Source organism: Passer domesticus, chromosome 10 (assembly GCF_036417665.1).
Source record: "Passer domesticus isolate bPasDom1 chromosome 10, bPasDom1.hap1, whole genome shotgun sequence".
NCBI classification, from domain to species: domain Eukaryota; kingdom Metazoa; phylum Chordata; class Aves; order Passeriformes; family Passeridae; genus Passer; species Passer domesticus.
The window spans coordinates 34,339,733-34,357,112 of record NC_087483.1 but is presented as its reverse complement, the minus strand read 5'-3'; the positions used below and the strand labels follow the sequence as shown (position 1 = coordinate 34,357,112).

General features: G+C 42.6%; 1 protein-coding gene and 1 long non-coding RNA gene across 2 annotated transcripts; one reads left to right on the top strand and one right to left on the bottom strand.

Moving 5' to 3' along the window:
* Positions 1–80: 80 nt before the first annotated feature.
* LOC135309153 (glycerol-3-phosphate dehydrogenase [NAD(+)], cytoplasmic-like) lies at positions 81–14,907 on the bottom strand. The gene is made up of 8 exons (XM_064435103.1): positions 14,387–14,907; positions 10,566–10,743; positions 8,630–8,770; positions 7,288–7,426; positions 5,538–5,650; positions 3,765–3,998; positions 3,508–3,614; positions 81–2,088 (listed from the first exon to the last, which is right to left on the bottom strand). Exons 1-8 carry the CDS (start codon positions 14,890–14,892, stop codon positions 1,992–1,994), a joined length of 1,515 nt encoding a protein of 504 aa, XP_064291173.1. The 5' UTR covers positions 14,893–14,907; the 3' UTR covers positions 81–1,991.
* LOC135309154 (uncharacterized) lies at positions 4,431–10,724 on the top strand. Its single transcript, XR_010369464.1, has 2 exons — positions 4,431–5,487; positions 7,124–10,724. It is a non-coding gene; the product is annotated as an uncharacterized LOC135309154 (long non-coding RNA).
* Positions 14,908–17,380: the final 2,473 nt, after the last annotated feature.

Genomic DNA, 17,380 nt, shown 5'->3' with positions numbered 1-17,380 from the left:
GCAAGAGTAAGAGGGCTAAAGGACCACTATTACAACATCATTTATTTTGTGAGAACATTGAAAAATGAAATTACATAAAGTCTGCATATTGATCACTTTATTAAACTGTTATTTGATACACTTTGAATGTAAAATATTCTATGTTATTATTAGCTCATACATGACTTATTAGAAATTCAGCCTGATGGTGAAGGAAGGAAGTTCCTGAATTCTCTATCCCATCTTCATGTATTTGATACTTCAAAACTGTGCAAGGTGTAAGTATTTTTCCACTTCAAATTGAAGATCATAAATTCCCTGCTTTGTGTGAAGGATTTGGTCACATGATTCCTCTGCAGAGCCCCAAGCTGTTAGCTGTGACTGGAGTCTGAGCAGGAGGAGCTGAGCTACCCTTGCTGCTGTTCAGGAGGATCAGGGATGCTGCAGCCACTGGTTTTGGTACCTGAGCTAGCTTTGCTAGCTGTGAGACTGAGATTTTTACAATATATTTGTAATTACAATACATTATTTTATATATAGATATATATTACTCTGGTAAATGTGAAAGACCTATAATTTCTCTAAAATTAGTTGTAATTATTTTATAATTAGCTAATTTTTTTTCTCTAAGCAATATGACAGCGAGCATTTAAAAAAACTTGCCTTCCTCTCTGCTATTTCAGAAAATCTGATAAAGCACAGCAAAAGTAGGTTACTCTTCCTTTTTTTTTTTTTTTGCCTTCTCTCAAAATAGGAGTATTTCAAAAGGGGATTAAAGCTTATAAAATGTGCCAGTGTTCATTTTGTAGATGTTTTTAACTCTGAAAAACATCAGGTAAGTAAAGTTACCCAAGTACAGCTGTAAGGTTTAAAAACTTCAATGTTTCTAAAATTTACGCCCCACTGGTAGCACAATAAAAACCCCGGGTTTGTGAACCCAGTTTAAAACTCAGAAGCAGATGGGAGATCTTTCTCCTGGAGTGTAAGATGTGCTGCTTGAGCAGGACACGACTCTGCTGTCTGGAAAGGCCCAGTGGAGTTTCCTGAAATGCAGCCTGGTGTGAAATGCCAGTGTACAGGAGTTCTGTGCGTCTCTAGCGGTCATTTCCATACAGGTATAAAAGTCAAGTATCACAGAGGGTTTGTCACTGGTACTGGTTGCCCCCTCAAAATATCAGCAACTGCACAAGCTGCAAGCTGAGCCCTGGGTACATCTCCCTGCCAACCTCCACTTCCCCCTCCTCAGCTGGTTCAAATTCATGATGAGGACTTGCTGAGAAAATCTGATGCTAACAAAATTGTCTTTGGTTATTCCAGATGGTTTTTCTGTATTTTAAATGAATACAGTAAATTTAATCAAGGTCAGATTACTACTGAGGATTCCTAGCGTCCCAGATTGGAAACAAACAATACCCCCATCCCACATCCCTTCTCCTTTCCCCCACCCTTTAAACTGCTTTATTTATAGATCTGATGAACATTCTTGTGTGTCTGAGCACAGTAATTGCACCTATTTTTCCAAAGAAGCTTCTACTGGGAAACTAAATCAAGGAAGGCCTAAATGTCCCAAAATACAAAATGTTATTTATGTTTGAGGGGAATTACAGAAATCCAGCATTTGCCCATGCAATTTCATCTAACTGCTCTTGGATTTTTTTAAACTATGATTTATCTGTTTGAATGAGTTCTTTGAATTTTATGTGAGCTATTTAGCTCTGTTGTAGAAATTACAAGGGGAACTGTTTTCAGTCAACAAGAAAATAATTATAGGGAAATACCCACATTACTAACTCAAATGAAATTATGTTAAGTTTTACATTTGTTTCCTATTCCTTAGGTATAATGTTGAAATTAAAGGCAGATGTTTTTACCCCCAGGACAAGGGGAATTAAATACATTCTTTACTGCTTTAGCAGCAAGTGTCACACAGCCTGTTTCTCTACTTCAATTACTGTGGAGTGGACAGAAGTCCCAGGAAGGTGAGAATTCAGCCAGGTGAGGAGAAGGGATGTCTACATGTGCTCTGGGTGGTTCTGCAGGCACATGATGAAATCTTGGATTGATCGACCCTCATAGCAGATCTTGTAGATGGTTGTAAATAATGGAAACCTGAAAGAAGTATATAGGAATTAAAATAGTTTTGAAAGTTTATATGAACATTTCTATTCCATTTTAATGGAAATAATTTTTTTTGTTCTGTTGAAAGGGGAAAAATTTTGTCTCTCTTTACAATATTATTTTAGCTTGGGGCTGCCTTTACTGGAAGAATACTGGGCGAAGGAGTTAAAGAGGGACAAATCATGGGCATAACAGCACAGAAAAGCTGTTTTGGAAATAAAACACCTATACAGTATTTTTTATTTAAAAACAATTTTGAATTGCATATCCTTTTTTCCTGCTGTGTGCAAAATGGATATATTATTTGCAGTCATTACTGATATCTAAAGGACTAAAAAGAATGAAAATGTCTAATGATTTTCTTTTCTTGGCTTAAAGGATTCTTTTCCTTTTACAAGCTGTCTTCATCATTATGTGGTAAAAAATGAGTCCACTGAATGACTCGAAGCTGAGCATGTAACAAAGAGCAATTATAGGATAATTATTAGATCAAGCTGCGATTTAAAGCTGCTGTCAAAATGAGCTTTCCTTTTCTCTCTCATTTTTGAAAGATATTGCCACTTGAATCTTCTGTATCTGTGCCAATTCTAATAAGTTTTTAAGGATTCATTTAGCAGTGTTTGACTTCTCAGTACTGCTGATATATGAGAGGAAATGGGATGGAGAGAAGTCTAGCTTTTCTGTTGTGTAAGTAGGCAAAGGTTTCAAATTATTTATAATCTTACATCATCCCAAGGTGCTTTTTACCTTTACTGTTTTACATTTATGGCACTAAAGCACTGGTATCAGCATATATTCCCTGCTCAGTGCATGTAAAAGTTTTTGATTAGGAATATGATCCTGAAATTTGTATTGAGATAACCAAATTCAGGTTTGCACTGAGAGCAGGACTGCTGCAAGCTGCAATGCTGGTATACTGAGAACAAGAAACGCTTTGGCCCATGAATCATGTCTGAAAGATGATTCTGTGTGCAGCCTTAAATCTTATTTGGGGGATGGGGATGTCTGGGAGGCTTCTTTACATTATAATTACTTTTGTTTCTTGTGTATGGGCCATTCATTTAAGAGTTGGTGATGATCTCTATGGGTCCCTTCCAACTCAGAATATTCTATGATTGTTTTCCCTCCCGTTCCAATATATAATCTCACATGACTCTATTAGGCACTAACAGTATCCCCTGAACCCACTCTCTATCTGTGAGTTGTTTCTTCTAACAATGCTCAGCCCTTCTCCCATTCAACTGATCCTGGCAATGAGGAGTCAAGCCAGACTCTAGCAGGGGCCAAAGATGTAGAAAGCTGTTGTTGCAGAAATGAACAAGATAATTAAACACAAGTACAGTTAAGAAGGTTGTGGATCACTCATAATTTGCTGTGGTTTTTGTTGTTTTTTTAACTCAAAGCACTTACTTATGGAGCATATCCTTCTGTTTCAGAATTTTGTAGACTTCAGCTGAGGTCTGAGGACCTTGCAGCTTTTGTCCATTCAGCATCTCTTTTTCCAGCTCCTCAATGGACTAGAAGAGAGAAGACTGATTACTTGGGTCAGAGGGGATACTGCTGTGATACCAGCAGTTATCAAGAAGGTAAACAATTAATGATGCCTTTGTAAAACACAGAAGGAGTTCTTTATGTGTCAGCTTAAAATATTTCCAAATCCTCCTTACTTTTCCTGTGCGAGCAAAGGCTTCTGCTACTTTTCTGTTGCGTCCCCCGTAGCAGGTGGTGATGAGATCAGCGACCCCACAGCTTTCCAAAAAGGTGGCTATTGACACTGGTCCCTTGCAGAACATCTTGGCAAAGGCCACCATCTCCATGAGGCCCAGGCGTATCACTGCTGCCTTGGTGTTGTCACCGAAACTCAGTCCATCGCAGAACCCCGCGCCCACCGCCACGATGTTCTAAAAATGGGCCAGTGCAAAATACAGGGAGGGAAGGAAACTGTCAGCCAAGGTGTGCAGCTTTCAGCAGGTCCTGAGCTCCAAGGAGTCCCCACAACTCGTCTTCAACAGAACAAGGGTCAATTTCCAATGGCCATGAGTTTATCTTACGATGAAACACATCAGGTAATGTTGAACAAAAGTCACTGGACTTGTAGAAGATTTTTATTAAGTGTCTACTGTTACTCCCATGGGCAAAAACCAAAGCAGTGTTTCATACACTAATATTGCAATCACATAGCATGTATGCAATTAGTGTTTTGTTTTCCCACTCGCTCTAAGTTGGATCTCGCTGACCTTTCTGTTTAACTATTTAAAATATCCCACACTGAGTCATACCTTTCTAGGTTTTTTTTTGTGGGTCTCTGATTTGAGCAGGCATGGATTCTATGAAGGTGCTGCAGGAGATCAAATTTTGGGCTTACCTACAAATATCAGTAGAACTGCTCTTGTCTACAGCTGTAAACAAATCTCTCAGGATCTTAAATGTCTTCACAAGTCTCACCATTGTTCGGCATGCTTCCCTTCCCACCTTCCAATTCCCAACTCCTAAATAAGTCCCTAAATAAATGTAGTTCAGTGTGTATGAGTAATATGCCACTTAGTGCTACCATTGGCATGTTTGCTCCAGACATGTATCTACCCTAGTGCACGTGTTAAATTTTTAGGGTTTTTTTAGCAGAGGCAAAACCAATGATTTCAAGAAGTGGAATGATTTATCATAAAACAGTAAAAAATTCTTCCATCTGTTCCTGGCCCTCAGCGTTCTGCTGTGTGGCCAAAAGCAAAATCTGCAGTGTTTGGTTTTGTATGTCAAAATGTTTTATTTTTATATGTGAAGTTAAACAGGACCAATTCTTTCCTCATCAGTCATCCACCTCCTTCATGGAAAGGTGAATTATTGAAGTATAAATGACTAAATGTATAAAGAAGTAAAAAGGATCACATGCTGAAGTGACTTTAAATTCATATAAAAGCAAACTCTGAATCTCACACTATTGTCTCCTCATTGGAAATTTGGTGACTCTGGTGTAATTTCTGATCCCACCTGGGATCTCCATGTGGACATTGCTGAATTCCACACAGATGTGCTGTAAACCATGGGCATAATTATAAGTGGAGCTACTCTGTGTAGTGAGAGTCTTTGTTCCATGTGCTTACAACACGCAGACAAGAAAATACAGTGGACTAAACTCTGATCTCAAAAACAGATGTTCCTCTGGTAAAATAAAGATAAAAATACTAGTATTTTTAAATGCTTTGCCTGCAGCTGCGTTTTAAATAAATTTCCCCTTTTGGGGGGAATTTATTTCCCAGGTTGGAAAATTTATTTCCCAGGTTTATTTTCCAGGTTGGAAAACTAGCTCATGAATGATGCATCTTGTCTGCACTCATTCACTCACATGGTGACAGGACTCAAATTAGACCCCATGGCTTACAGAAGACTCAGGTGCGGTTAGAATTTGGTCCTATAAAATATATTGGCTTGAAAACACTCACTTTTAAGGCTCCACAAAGCTCCACTGTATCAGAGTCAAGCACCACAGTAATCCTGAAATTGGGGGTCTGCATTAATTCTTTAAAGATTTCTCCTTGACTTTCATTTTTGCATCCTGTGGGAAAGAAGGATGAAAGAGCACTTTTACAATGTTTCAGAGTGCACACAATTCACCTGAAATAAAGTTCTAGGGACTACTTCAGCTTTTGTGATCCCAGTCCCAAGGTGTTGCTAAACCAGAGATTTGTGCTGCTGGATGCCAGTGTTAAGTGTAGGCAAATCCAGGGCATTGGTCAATATTGCTTAATGACACTTTAAAGAGCTTAAAAGTAGATACCCCTTAATGAATCTTTCTGCCTGAGAAAGCTTGTACAGCCACAGACCTTACAAAAGACATTATTTACAAACCGTTTCCTGCAGGACAATGGTATAATTTCTGCTTTGAAAATGTAAACCTGTGTCACTGCTAAGTACTATCATGGGGCACAAATTACTATTGCCCAGTTACAGGAGGATCCACAGATGATGTAATTCCAGCTGGCACTGCTAAAACCTTTTCCCTACCATTCTACAGAGGTCTTGTATCGTGTTGCTACAGTGCTCAGCCAAGGAGAGCCCTTAGTGCTAAAGGAACTGAGGTTTGCCATGACCCAGAGAGCCCACGGCCAGCTGGGCAAAGACCTTTAAATAGAGTTGCACTTGAGTTTTGTGTATGGTAACTTGGTTTCCTTCAGGCTGAGCTCAGCTGTGAGTTTTACTAGCCTGGGGCACCACACTCTGGTAGCTGGGAAGTTTCTCACCATCTCCTGAGAAACTTTAGGTTTGCTTCTTGTTCTTCACAGTACCAGTTCTCTTTGACGTGGCTGTTTCTGGACTGCATGGCTTTCCATGGGGACAAAAATAAGGGGCAAAGCTCTTTGCACAGTCATCATCATGGCTTCAAACCAGGCCAGGAGAAGTTAAATTCCCCCCAAGAGAATTAATATAGCCCCACCCTCCTAATCATGTCTAGTCCTATTTGTGCCTAGCTGCTCTTTCAGTAACAAATGCCCAGCTGGTACAGTTGCACCATTAATGTAATATTTGCAAGGCAAAGGAACATTATTGCAACACAATTTATTTTTCTTTTTCCTTTCCTAGTTATTTAAGGATGTAACTTTAATTTTGACTGACTTCAAAACTACTGGATGAACTGAGTTTTAAAAACTCTGCATTTTAAAAACTACTGGATGAACTTTCCAAATCAGGTCAGACTCAGTCCTGGGAGGATCTGAGGCCGTGTCTTGGCAAGCAGTCCAAGTGGCAGAGAGGAACAGAATGTTACTGGGTTTTCTTTTCCAAACAAAGAAATTTTAAGATGAAGAAATACACCTCTGGGAGTGTGAGCACATAGGAGCTTCTGATTACACTTCTTTATCTAGACTGTATTGTGTATCAACTGCTGATGTACTCTGTGTTGAGCTCTACAGACACAAAAGGTGGCTCTTGCCAATTCCTACAGAAACAGGATTAAGATATGATATTTTCAATGGATTAAATTAACTCCCAGCACTAAAACCCACTGTCAGTTTGAATCTGATTCTTTTAGCATCAAATTCTCTGGAAAGAATCCTGGCTCCCTGAAGGAGCTCAGCAGGCACTGTTCCACTCGGGGACCACCTGGGACCAGTCACATCCCCCTGCTTCTTGTAGAGGTTATCCTGCTACAGGTGACTTTAAATCTCAGCTCTAATTGGCCTTTGCAATAGTTACCAATGGTGGTTTCACAGAACTTCTCATCAGCCACTTCTTTGGCTATGTTGGCCCCCATCAGCACACTGATCTCTATTTTCAGCTGCTCTCGAATGAGGTCAGAGATGAGCTTCAGGCCATCAGGACCCTCATCAATCCCCTGAAAAGAAGATAGTCAAAGCCAGGGTATTAGAATAGGAAAATGACAACAGCAGAGCACTGGTAAAGCAGAAGGCATTCTGTTACCTGCAGCACTCTGGTTTTAATTGAAAAAAAAAAAAAGAGTCTAATAATCACTAGTGTTATCCATTAATAAAAATGCTCTGGATTTGTACTTTGGTAACTGCAAATTCAAGGCAATCTCAGGGAGAAGGGGTGACAGTCAAGGTAATCCTGCAAGAAGCCTCACATGAAGTGCTGCTGTCCTGAGGCTTGCTTTCTTTGATGTATTTTTCCTTTCAGTTAAATTTCTGTAGTACAGGAAAAGACATTTAAAATTAAATCTATAAGAAATGGTTTTTTTGCAAGATCTAAGTATTAATCAGAGTGCTTTTTGGGTGTTAAGGAGTATACTGAACTGTCTTGGGTTTTTTAAGCTGAATTTGCAGAAATTTCCTTCCTCTCCCACCTTCCTCTCTTACTGCTGCCTATGATATAATTTCTATGGAGCGGAAGAGCTGGTATTGAAGTCCAAAAACTTGAATTTCATTTATTTCATTATAATTCTAAGTGGGATATTTCCTGTAATACAATCAAACAAAGAAGTGGTAAGACTACATTCCTATGCTTTGCCTCTGGCTTTTAGTTTGACATTCTCTTAAAATATTAATTCCTTTAAAGATTATGATAATCTGGTACCTCTCTAACCTTAAAAAGAGATTCCTCCATTCATGCCAGATTGAAATTGCTTCAGTTTTGCAAAATCATTAGCGTTATTATGCCATTTTAATGCTGCCAAGAACAGCTTTAGCATGTACTTGGAAGAGGCACTTTGACTCGGGAGTTCTCAGTTAGGAGTTAACTCAGGCTGTAGTCTCAGAGTATTTTTTCTGGCAGCAGTGCCAGCTTTACACATCCCTTCCTCTGCCCATTTTCACCTCCATGCTGGTCCAAGTGGGAACTGATCCAGGCTAAACATGACTGGCAAAAACAGATACTTTTAGCCTGAATAGGTTGCCCCATCCTTCCCTGTCAACAGCCAGGAGAGCAGCAGAAGGGCTGGCAGAGCTGGGCAAGGTGTAACTCTTGCAGAAAGAAATGCTGGTGTTTATGCAGAGCACGCAGCTGAGGGCTGCAGCTCCTGCCCTTAAGTTGGAGCTGTTTATTTACTCCATATTGACTGGGTACTGTGGAAACAACTTACCTTGATCAGGGAAATCCCAAATGTCCCAGGTTTTATCTGTCCTGCAATCTGCCCACAGATTCGTCCAATAAATTGATGTGGCAGAACAAACACTAAAATATCCGCCCCGTTTGCTGCTTCAGCCACGTCTGGGACAGCCACCTGGGACAAGAGTGACAAACAAAATGAGCCCCAGGTAGGAATCCTCAGTCCTTGCAAGACACCATCATGCCAAAGCCATGGCAGATGCAGTGCAAACGTCCTTAATTTTAACTGGCCCTGTGGCATAGCTGCCAGCTCTCCACACAGCTACAGATCTCTTCTGAAATATCCAAAGCAGATGAACTGTTTTGGGGTTTGATTTTTTATATTTTTTTTATAATTTAACCCTGCGTGGATAATGTGGGAAAGATGATATACTTCATAAATTTGTGGTGTGCTGGGAAGCCCCTTTGCTAGTTCAGCTTCTTGATCTGGCTCCTGAAGATGGCTGACCAACCCATATAATTCTTCTGGAATGAATGGTAGCACTGGGGAGCACAGGAGAAAATTGGGGTGATGGGACAGAGGCTCTTCTAGAAGTCTTTAGTTTCCATAGGTCACCAGCTGAGTTACTGAGGGATAAACTATCAGAAGACAGAGATTATCATTATCTTTGTGTGTGTGTCTTTGTTTTAAATACACAGTAATTTTCCCAAGACTTACAAAAACCTATACAACATGCTTAAAAACTATCTAGCTGTATCTTCCTCCAAATGCTGGCATTACTCAGAACAGCAATTCAAGCTAGGCAACAGGTGAATTTGAGCCTGCTAGAAGCAGTTTACAGTAGGAGAAAACATCACTCTTGGATGCAGCCTTGGAGCATGCAGTCTTATCCCAGCAAGAAAACCAGAGCTGCTGCCAGCCAGGCTGCTTCTCTGGGAAAACAGTGAAGTAGGAGCAGGGCAGAGGCTGTGCTCCTGTCTCTCCAAAATTGCTGCAGAGCAATACAAGGAAAAGCTCAGCTTGTTTGGTTTTCTTTTTTTTTTTTCTCAGTTGGAGATGGTCTGAGGGTCCCTCTACTGCAGCCAGCTGATTTTTGCTGGTGAAGCCTCAGGCTTTGCTCTAAACAGGGTGAGACTGGCCCCAAGGGATGATGACAAAATCTGCTAGAGGTTTGTAAAAATAACAGTGACAAGTCAGTTGTAACCCAGGAGAACTGTGTGCCAAGTTCAAACACTAGGAGTGCAAATATGCAATCACAGCACAAAATGGAATACTAAATATAACCACTCCCCAAGCAAGGAGACCCACCACATGGAGCATTTTCATTTCCCTTTACAACTGCAACTGTTCCAAAAATGTGGCACTACTCACAAAGCAGTGGTGTTGGGTAAAATGTTGAACAGCCAAACCCCCTCACCTCATTTGCTTCAGTAGCAGTAAATTATCCAAGGTGATTAATTTAAGTAGAGATGTGTAACTTAGTATTTTAAATGTGCATGAAAATAAATACCTTATATTTTGATGGAATTTAGAACTTTATTAACTACAGCTGTCCAGAAATCACCCATGAGCTGATAGCTCATTATTCACCTCCTTGTAAGCCACAGCTCTGCTTTTGATTTCTTTCTCAAGAAAGGAGAACAGTAGCTTTGGCTGTTTTTTCCAGAAGATGCTCTGGGTTTGAAATATCTCAGCTCTGTATAGACAGATCTCTGCCAGGGAGGAGGATGGTGTGATACCAGCACAGACACAGTTGGTGTTTGAAGTTGCACATGACATACAAGACAAGCAGAAATCACAGAACTTAATTATATTCCAGGGAGTTATAATGGAGTGAGTTAGGTGGCAAACCAGAACAAAACAGTGAATTGCTTCCTGATTTTTTTTCAGACATTGCCTCCCTTATTAAAAAAAAAATACAAAAAGTATATATAAAAATTCAGTTATTCAATTTTTTTTAATAACTTACCACATTGTGGGGTATCTTATACCCAGGCAGATATTTAACATTTTCATGTTCCTGGTTGATGATTTCTGAGAGTTTTCTTCCATTAATCATCTCTTCAAATACCCACATCTTGACAGTGGGATCAAATCTGTTTGACTTCTGGACATTTTTGCCAATGATTCTTGCTATGGCTGATCCCCTTTAAAATAAAATAAAAATAACTAAAAGGGGAAAAGTACTTTTATTGTGAGTTGGAAACACTAGTTACTTTAAACATCATAACTCATAAAAAGCCTGTGCTATAAAGCTGTCTAGGTGCTTGCAACATTTATCAGAAAGCTTTATCCCCTACCCTCCATCAAGAGCCCCTCAAGTTTAAGAACAGAGGAAGTAGAACAGGGGAAAAATATAACTGCAATAATGGAACTGAAGTAGTATCAAAGGTTATAGAGCAGGAATGTGATGTACCATCAATAACACTAAAAATACATTATCTGAGATGAAAATCTCTTATGGTCCTCAGATAATTCTGTTTTTTATCAAGATCAATAAAAGTAAAATAATCCAGGTGGTAAATAAGTGCTGAGCAACCTTGCTGTGACAGTCTTTGTGCATCTCATGTAAAATAGATGCATCCCACTTTTCTATCCGTAACCAAACAGTTACAATGAGGATTTTACATAAGAGCTAAATGCTCAGAAAAAAAACAAACAACCCTTCAATCTGGTGTTTCTCTTTACTTATTGTTCTAATTATCACTGTAACAGGACCTGTAATACTTGCAGCCTGAGGATATTTTGACCATCCAGTTTACTCATCTTGAGTCATGCTGAGTATTTTTAATTTCAGGTCAGACAATAATTTTATTCCCTCATCATCACTGCAGCCTTGCAAACGCTCACATGGCAGGGGAGAATTAGAAACCTCACAGAAATAATGTTTAATGAACTTTAAATTGTTTGGGGAAGAGGGGTGATTATTTTTACTCCTCTCTTCCTTCTCTCCATTTTAATGCTACTTTAATCTCTCAAGTATTGGCCACTTTATTAACACGAGTGAAAGAGAAGCTCCAGTTGCAGCACTCTTTTCCTCTGGCCCACTAGTAACAAGGAACATGAATAGGATTTAGCTGTGGTGTGTGTTCTGAAACTGATAAAGTTCTTGGGGATATCAAAGTCCAGGCAGGTCTGTGCTGTTAATGATTCAAAGGGAAACCGCGTTGTAACTGACGCTCCTTGGTTCACCCATATTTTTCATGTAACAGGTTAAATTGCTTAATAACTAATAAGGTCTTATTAATAGGTAATTACGGTCTTAATCTTTAATGATAAAGAAATCCTGCTGAGATCAGGTTTCACTTTGCTCAGTGTTGATTATATGCTACATCCTGAGCTGCTGTAGTGCTTTTTTTATCTAGTTATTTGGTTTGGGACTTTTTGGTTGGTTTATGGGTTTTGTTTTGGGGGTTTGTTTTATTTTGTAAAGGATGATTTGGTTTGATCCTTTACAATATTTAGGGAAGTGTTTTAAGGTGAACCTTTTCTGTAAGAGTTCTGCTGTTTTAAAAGAAAGGCATGTAGTTATAGCATACATTCATATTATTTACAAAATTGCTTATATTCTGCTTCTCTTGCCCTGCTGTCAACAGAGGCCACATTCAAAGCTCGAGCTGAGGATGAATTTTGGCTCCACACAAGAAACATATTTTAACAAGAAAAAGGTTTGGGTTTTTTTTTTATAAACTTGAGATATAAATTCATTGTCCAGGTTGTCCAGCACAACCTGGATGATGACCTGACATATCAATCCTACCCATAAAAATGACTTTTTTAGCTAAGTACCAAGAACATACAATTTTCTGGTGAAAGATGCAGACTCTGGCTCTAATCCCTGAAATCCTGAATGGGACTTGCAACTCTCAGTAGATAAACACAAGCCCTCCTGCACCTACTGGCAACCACAAAATGCAGTGCAGCACTTGCTTCGCTCAACCGTATCACTCCTGGCAGTGTTGACTTAGCAAGTCCCCGTGACCTGCTGAACTTCTGCAGCTGACATGAGCTTTTGCAACATTGCTGTGTCACGTGTCAACCACAATTCTGAGCTGCAGGAAAGCCTCAAGAGCACGGATCTGAACTGCTGGCCAAATATTTATGAGGAACATAAGGAAAAAAAAAATGTTTGCCAAAGGTAAACGTATTTCTCTGTAGCACTAAAACAACCTGTTCTGCCACCGAGGCTATGAATAAATGTTACTCATACATCAGGGCACAATGTTTATGTCCTCCCTGAGGATTTTAGAGTTGGTGTATATGGTAGGAAGCAAGAATGGGCCCAGGCACACAGGCAGAATGGGTAAGCAGAAGGTATTGAATGGGCTGGGGTGTCAGTATCTCTGTAGTATAGCTCTTTTCAGGTTTGTAGGTACATGTGGAAAAACAGAGAACCTCCTCAAGTACATATCTGAACACAGCTAAGTGACTTTAAATGATGTCTTGTGGGAAGGTGGACAGCCTGGGAAAGGCAAGAGGTCCCTGCTTGAGGATGCAGCAAGAGAATGATGATTTTTGTGCCTGTGGGCTGACCAAAGGTAAAAAAAGTTGCCTTCCAAACATGCAGTCAGGGCTCTTGAGGGCTTGGAAGAGACAATGAGCTGTTGCCTGCATAGGCAAATGAGGAAAGAGAAAGTGGCAGGGAGAGGGATGCCTTCCCTAAAAAACGTGTGAAAGCAGCAGTTGAGGAAACAATGATTGGGCTAGAGAAAGCCAGAAGTGTGACAATGAGGTCCAGAAGACTTGGCTGTGCAGTTCCATGTGAAAAGCTGTGAGATGTCATGCACAAAGAGAATGCATTGCAGGCAGTGGACTGTTTTTACAAGGCAGGAAGGCAGAGAGCTGTGCTTTAATTCTGCTGTGTTCTCAGCAGCTCAAAAGCAACCACTCCCTCACTTAGTGACTCTTCTGGCATTACTTCCACTTAGCTGTCAGATATTTTAAAAATCTTATGGATCTTGCTCTCCTCGTACAAAAACAATCACCAGAACCTGGAGGCTAGGTTTGCTAATCCCAAATGCATGCACATGCATGTTGGTCTGTTTGTTTGTGCTCAGTGTACAGGAAGCATAAGAAAAGTAAGATGCTAAATCCTGTGAGATGATTTACTGATCTTACTGAGATCTGTCAGACTCAAGGAGCTCTGGAGACCCGTGCTTTTGTCTGGGCTGGAAAGGACTGAGCAGTAGCAAACATATTGGTAAGAATGAAGGTAAATAGGAGACCTGAACACTATGTGCCCACACCAAGATGCAAAAGGACGTGCTGAGGAGGTTGGAAGTGAAAGGTGCCAATACATCGTGGCTTTAAATGAAGCCTGTGCCCCGCTTCCTTCAGAGGAACACAAACAGCATCACCACCCTCCACACTGCTGAATGCTTCAGTTTGAACTGCCGGGGCCCTGCAGCAGGCACACACAGCCACAGCTGCGGCTCCGGGCCTCTCTGGGTTCTGTCGCCAGGCTTCAAGCGGCTCACGCACCTGGGGTGATGCGGGAGCCTCATGCTTTTCCAGCTCTCATGGACCGGTGCATCTCTCGGGACCGATGCTCCCTGCCCAGGGGCCCAGAACCGCGGCAGGACGGGGCCGGGGTCGCGGTTTCAGGACCATGGAGACGCTCCTCGCCCCCGCCCCGCCGCTCCCCGTGCCGCACCTGTTGCGAATCCCCCGCCCGCCGCGGCCAGAGGAAAAACCGGGCAAGGAACGGGGCAAGGAGGAGGAAAAGGGAAAAACACGAGATGAAAAAGGGAGGAGGACAAAGGGAGAGCCCCCCCGCGCTGCGGCACTCACCAGTTCCCCGAGCCGATGATGCAGACGCGGAGCGCCGACATCCTGCGGGCTGCGTCCCGCCCGCGGGGCTCGGCTCGGCTCGGCTCGGCTCGGCTCGGCTCGGCTCGGCTCGGCTCCCTCCCGGCGCCAGCACCGCCCCTGGCGCCCGGCCCGGCCCCCGGCGATGCGGGAGGGACGGGCGAGAGCGGGCGGCGGCCCCGGGGCAGCGGCGGCTCCTCCCCGGCCCCGCCTGCGGCCCCGGCGGGTGCTCTGCCCGGTCCGTGCTGGCTCGAGAGCTGCCCTGCGAGCCTCGGCCGGGAGCGGGGGGATTCACCGCCCTGGAAGGGGGAATGGGGACAGTGGTGCGTTCCCCGAAGTGTTCGGGGATAGGGACCGGAGTGGGGAAAGAGGGAAGCGCTGTGCTTCTGTGGGTGGCACCTTCCTGCCCAGCGGCAGAACGCAGGGCTTCGGTAGGGTGGGTAAGGTGGCAGAGGGACAGCTGCGCTCTTCGGGACGGTGAGAGACATCTCAAGGTCCCACCTGCCCTGCCCCACGAAGAGTAATGGTTTAAATCCTTCAGTGACATTAGGAACACACCAAGAAAAGGCTGTGAGTGTATTAGCAGAGCCCAATTCAGCTGATAAACCCTGAACTATATCACAGCTCTTAATGTGGGACATCAAATACAAGTTGTCTGCAGGGAAGAACAAAAAGGAGTGTTGGTCCTTTTCTTCTACACTGTTTAATCATGCATAACACCCTACAAATGAGCACATTTTACCTCTCAGCCCTCTAGCACTCTTCAGAGCATCCTTCTCTCATTTTTGAGCCAAAGGGCTGCAATTGCCACCTCTCTGGCTCTTGCACTCCTGCTTCCTCTCATCCTCCATGTCAGAGCTCCCTTCTCTGCCAGGGGGCTGTAGCTCAGCAGTGACCACATCTGCTGCCCTCACCCCAGAGTTTGGCTCAGTGGTTCCTGGCTCTGTGGGATGTGGACCCCTGACCCTGTGAATCATAGAGGGAGGCTGGCTGCCAGCACTGGAGGAGCCTGTGGGTGTTTCTGGAGGTACACATATGTTCATCTCGCCTGCTGTCAGCTCCATTGGCTCAATAATTCGGTGTGTCCTGGTAGTGATGACGGTGTGGACTTAACAAAAAACTAGGGAAAAATCCTGCAAAATAATATTTTGAGAAAATAACCAGGCTGATGAAAAGGAAGGTGTAGCTGGGACCTGGGGCACGTGTGAAGCCTGATGGGGATTCTGCAAGAATATGCATTACCTGCAAGCAAAGTTTGAGCACAGCCAAGGCACAAGAGCCTTTCTCTGGTTCCAGGAACATTTGCAGTATCCTGCTTGTTCACCATGATTTGCTTCTTCCTGTGTCCCTTCATTGTCTTCTCCCTTTAACTCACCTTCCTCATGAGAAGATCTAATAGTGGAGGTGGAGAGTAGCCATCATCCTTCTTGTCCTGTTCCTCTGCTTGCTGCAAGCTCTTCTGTCCCTAGGCTCCAAGGAGGGGATGTACTCACTGAAGTTTAGGATCTGCAACTATATACTACATAAGTTTTGCAAACTGTGAGTGGTTTTTTTTCCAAATTAAGGTGCAAGCTTTTAATTACAAAGGAAAACTGAAACAGTTTGGTGGACTTTGGACTAATTTATGTGGCCTCCACATCACGATTACAATGCCCATTTGGTGGGTGCAAATAAACTGGCAGGGGACAAGAGGCAGATGGATACAGCAGCATTTGTGAAGAGCAGGGGACACAGCCTGGGACTGTGAGTGCACACATTAGCTTATCCATCTGTGACACTAATTGGCTGTGGAAGTACATATTTTGTGCTGCTGCTGAACTCTGCTCTGGATTTGTGTGCCATGGAGATGGATAGGGAAGCATTCACTCCCCACGGGTGGTTTCAGGTGTTCTGCAGGCAGTTTTAGATGTCAGGTTTGGTTGTCAAGGCTGTCTCAGTGGCAGTGTTGTGTGAGGCCCTGAGAAATGTGTCCTTTGTTAGGTTTCGGAGCCCCAGAGCCACAGAGCACACACTGGCAGTGCTGACGGCTGTTGTTTTATCAGGCAATGGGAAGAATCTGTTCTTTCCCATGGAGGCTCCCTGTTTGTTTTTCACATAAGCCCAGGAGCGATAGCTCTGATGTGTGAGTCGTTGGGACAATAGCAGACATAAAAGCTCAGTTGCCATAAAGGGAGGCTAAAGACAACTCTCTCAAGGCCATCCCCACCCAATCTCACCTGATCTTGCTCACCTAATGCCCAGAGATTACACAGCTGAACCTTTTCCCCCTGCAAACAGCAGGACCTCACCATCCCTGCAGCAAAGCCTGGGCTGCAACACGAGATTTTGGTAAGCCAGGTGTGGCTCTTCCTATGGTGGCAATGCAGTCTTTGAACATCCCCAAAAAAGTGACTGAGAAATGCCAAACTCAATATCCCTCTTAAGATTGGTTAGAGGTTTTGCCCCCTCTTCTACTGAGAAGCTATTTGGGACCATTACTGCTCTCAGAATGAGAGCCCTTTTTCTTGTTTCCTATCCAACTTCTGCCCATCTGCTCTAGCATGAGTGCTGTCTATAAATGTGAATCATTCTTCTCCCCTGATGCTTATTCTCCCTCTCTGCCTGACTAAAACCTCAAATGTATTTACAGAGAGGAATCAGATCCCATCTCACCATTCATTTTGCCAAGCTCAGCAAGACATGCTGTCTTAGCTCTTCCTCTGATTATCTGGATGTCACTTCTTTGTACCTGTTCCAGGATGAATTCAGGCTTGTTGAACACCAATAACCTGAATGATGACCAGAAATTTCAGCTGAATTTTACCCAGTGTTTTGTATCTATTTGTTGATTGTTCCTGAAAATACAGGGCTTGCTACATGTAGGACTCCATGTATCTTTCTAAATACTGCACCACACACGATTCTTCCTCTTCTGTTGTTCATAGTGGATAAATTCTAATTTAAGGCAGAAATGTTACCAATCTCTCAGTACACGTC

Coding starts and splice junctions, on each gene's coding strand:
- LOC135309153 (XM_064435103.1), bottom strand. CDS start 14,892: ATGTCTCTCACCGTCCCGAAGAGCGCAGCTGTCCCTCTGCCACCTTAC. Junction 8,771..10,565: donor ATAAGATACCCCACAATGTG/GTAAGTTATTAA, acceptor CTCTTGTCCCAG/GTGGCTGTCCCAGACGTGGC. Junction 5,651..7,287: donor GTTCTGTGAAACCACCATTG/GTAACTATTGCA, acceptor TCTTTCCCACAG/GATGCAAAAATGAAAGTCAA.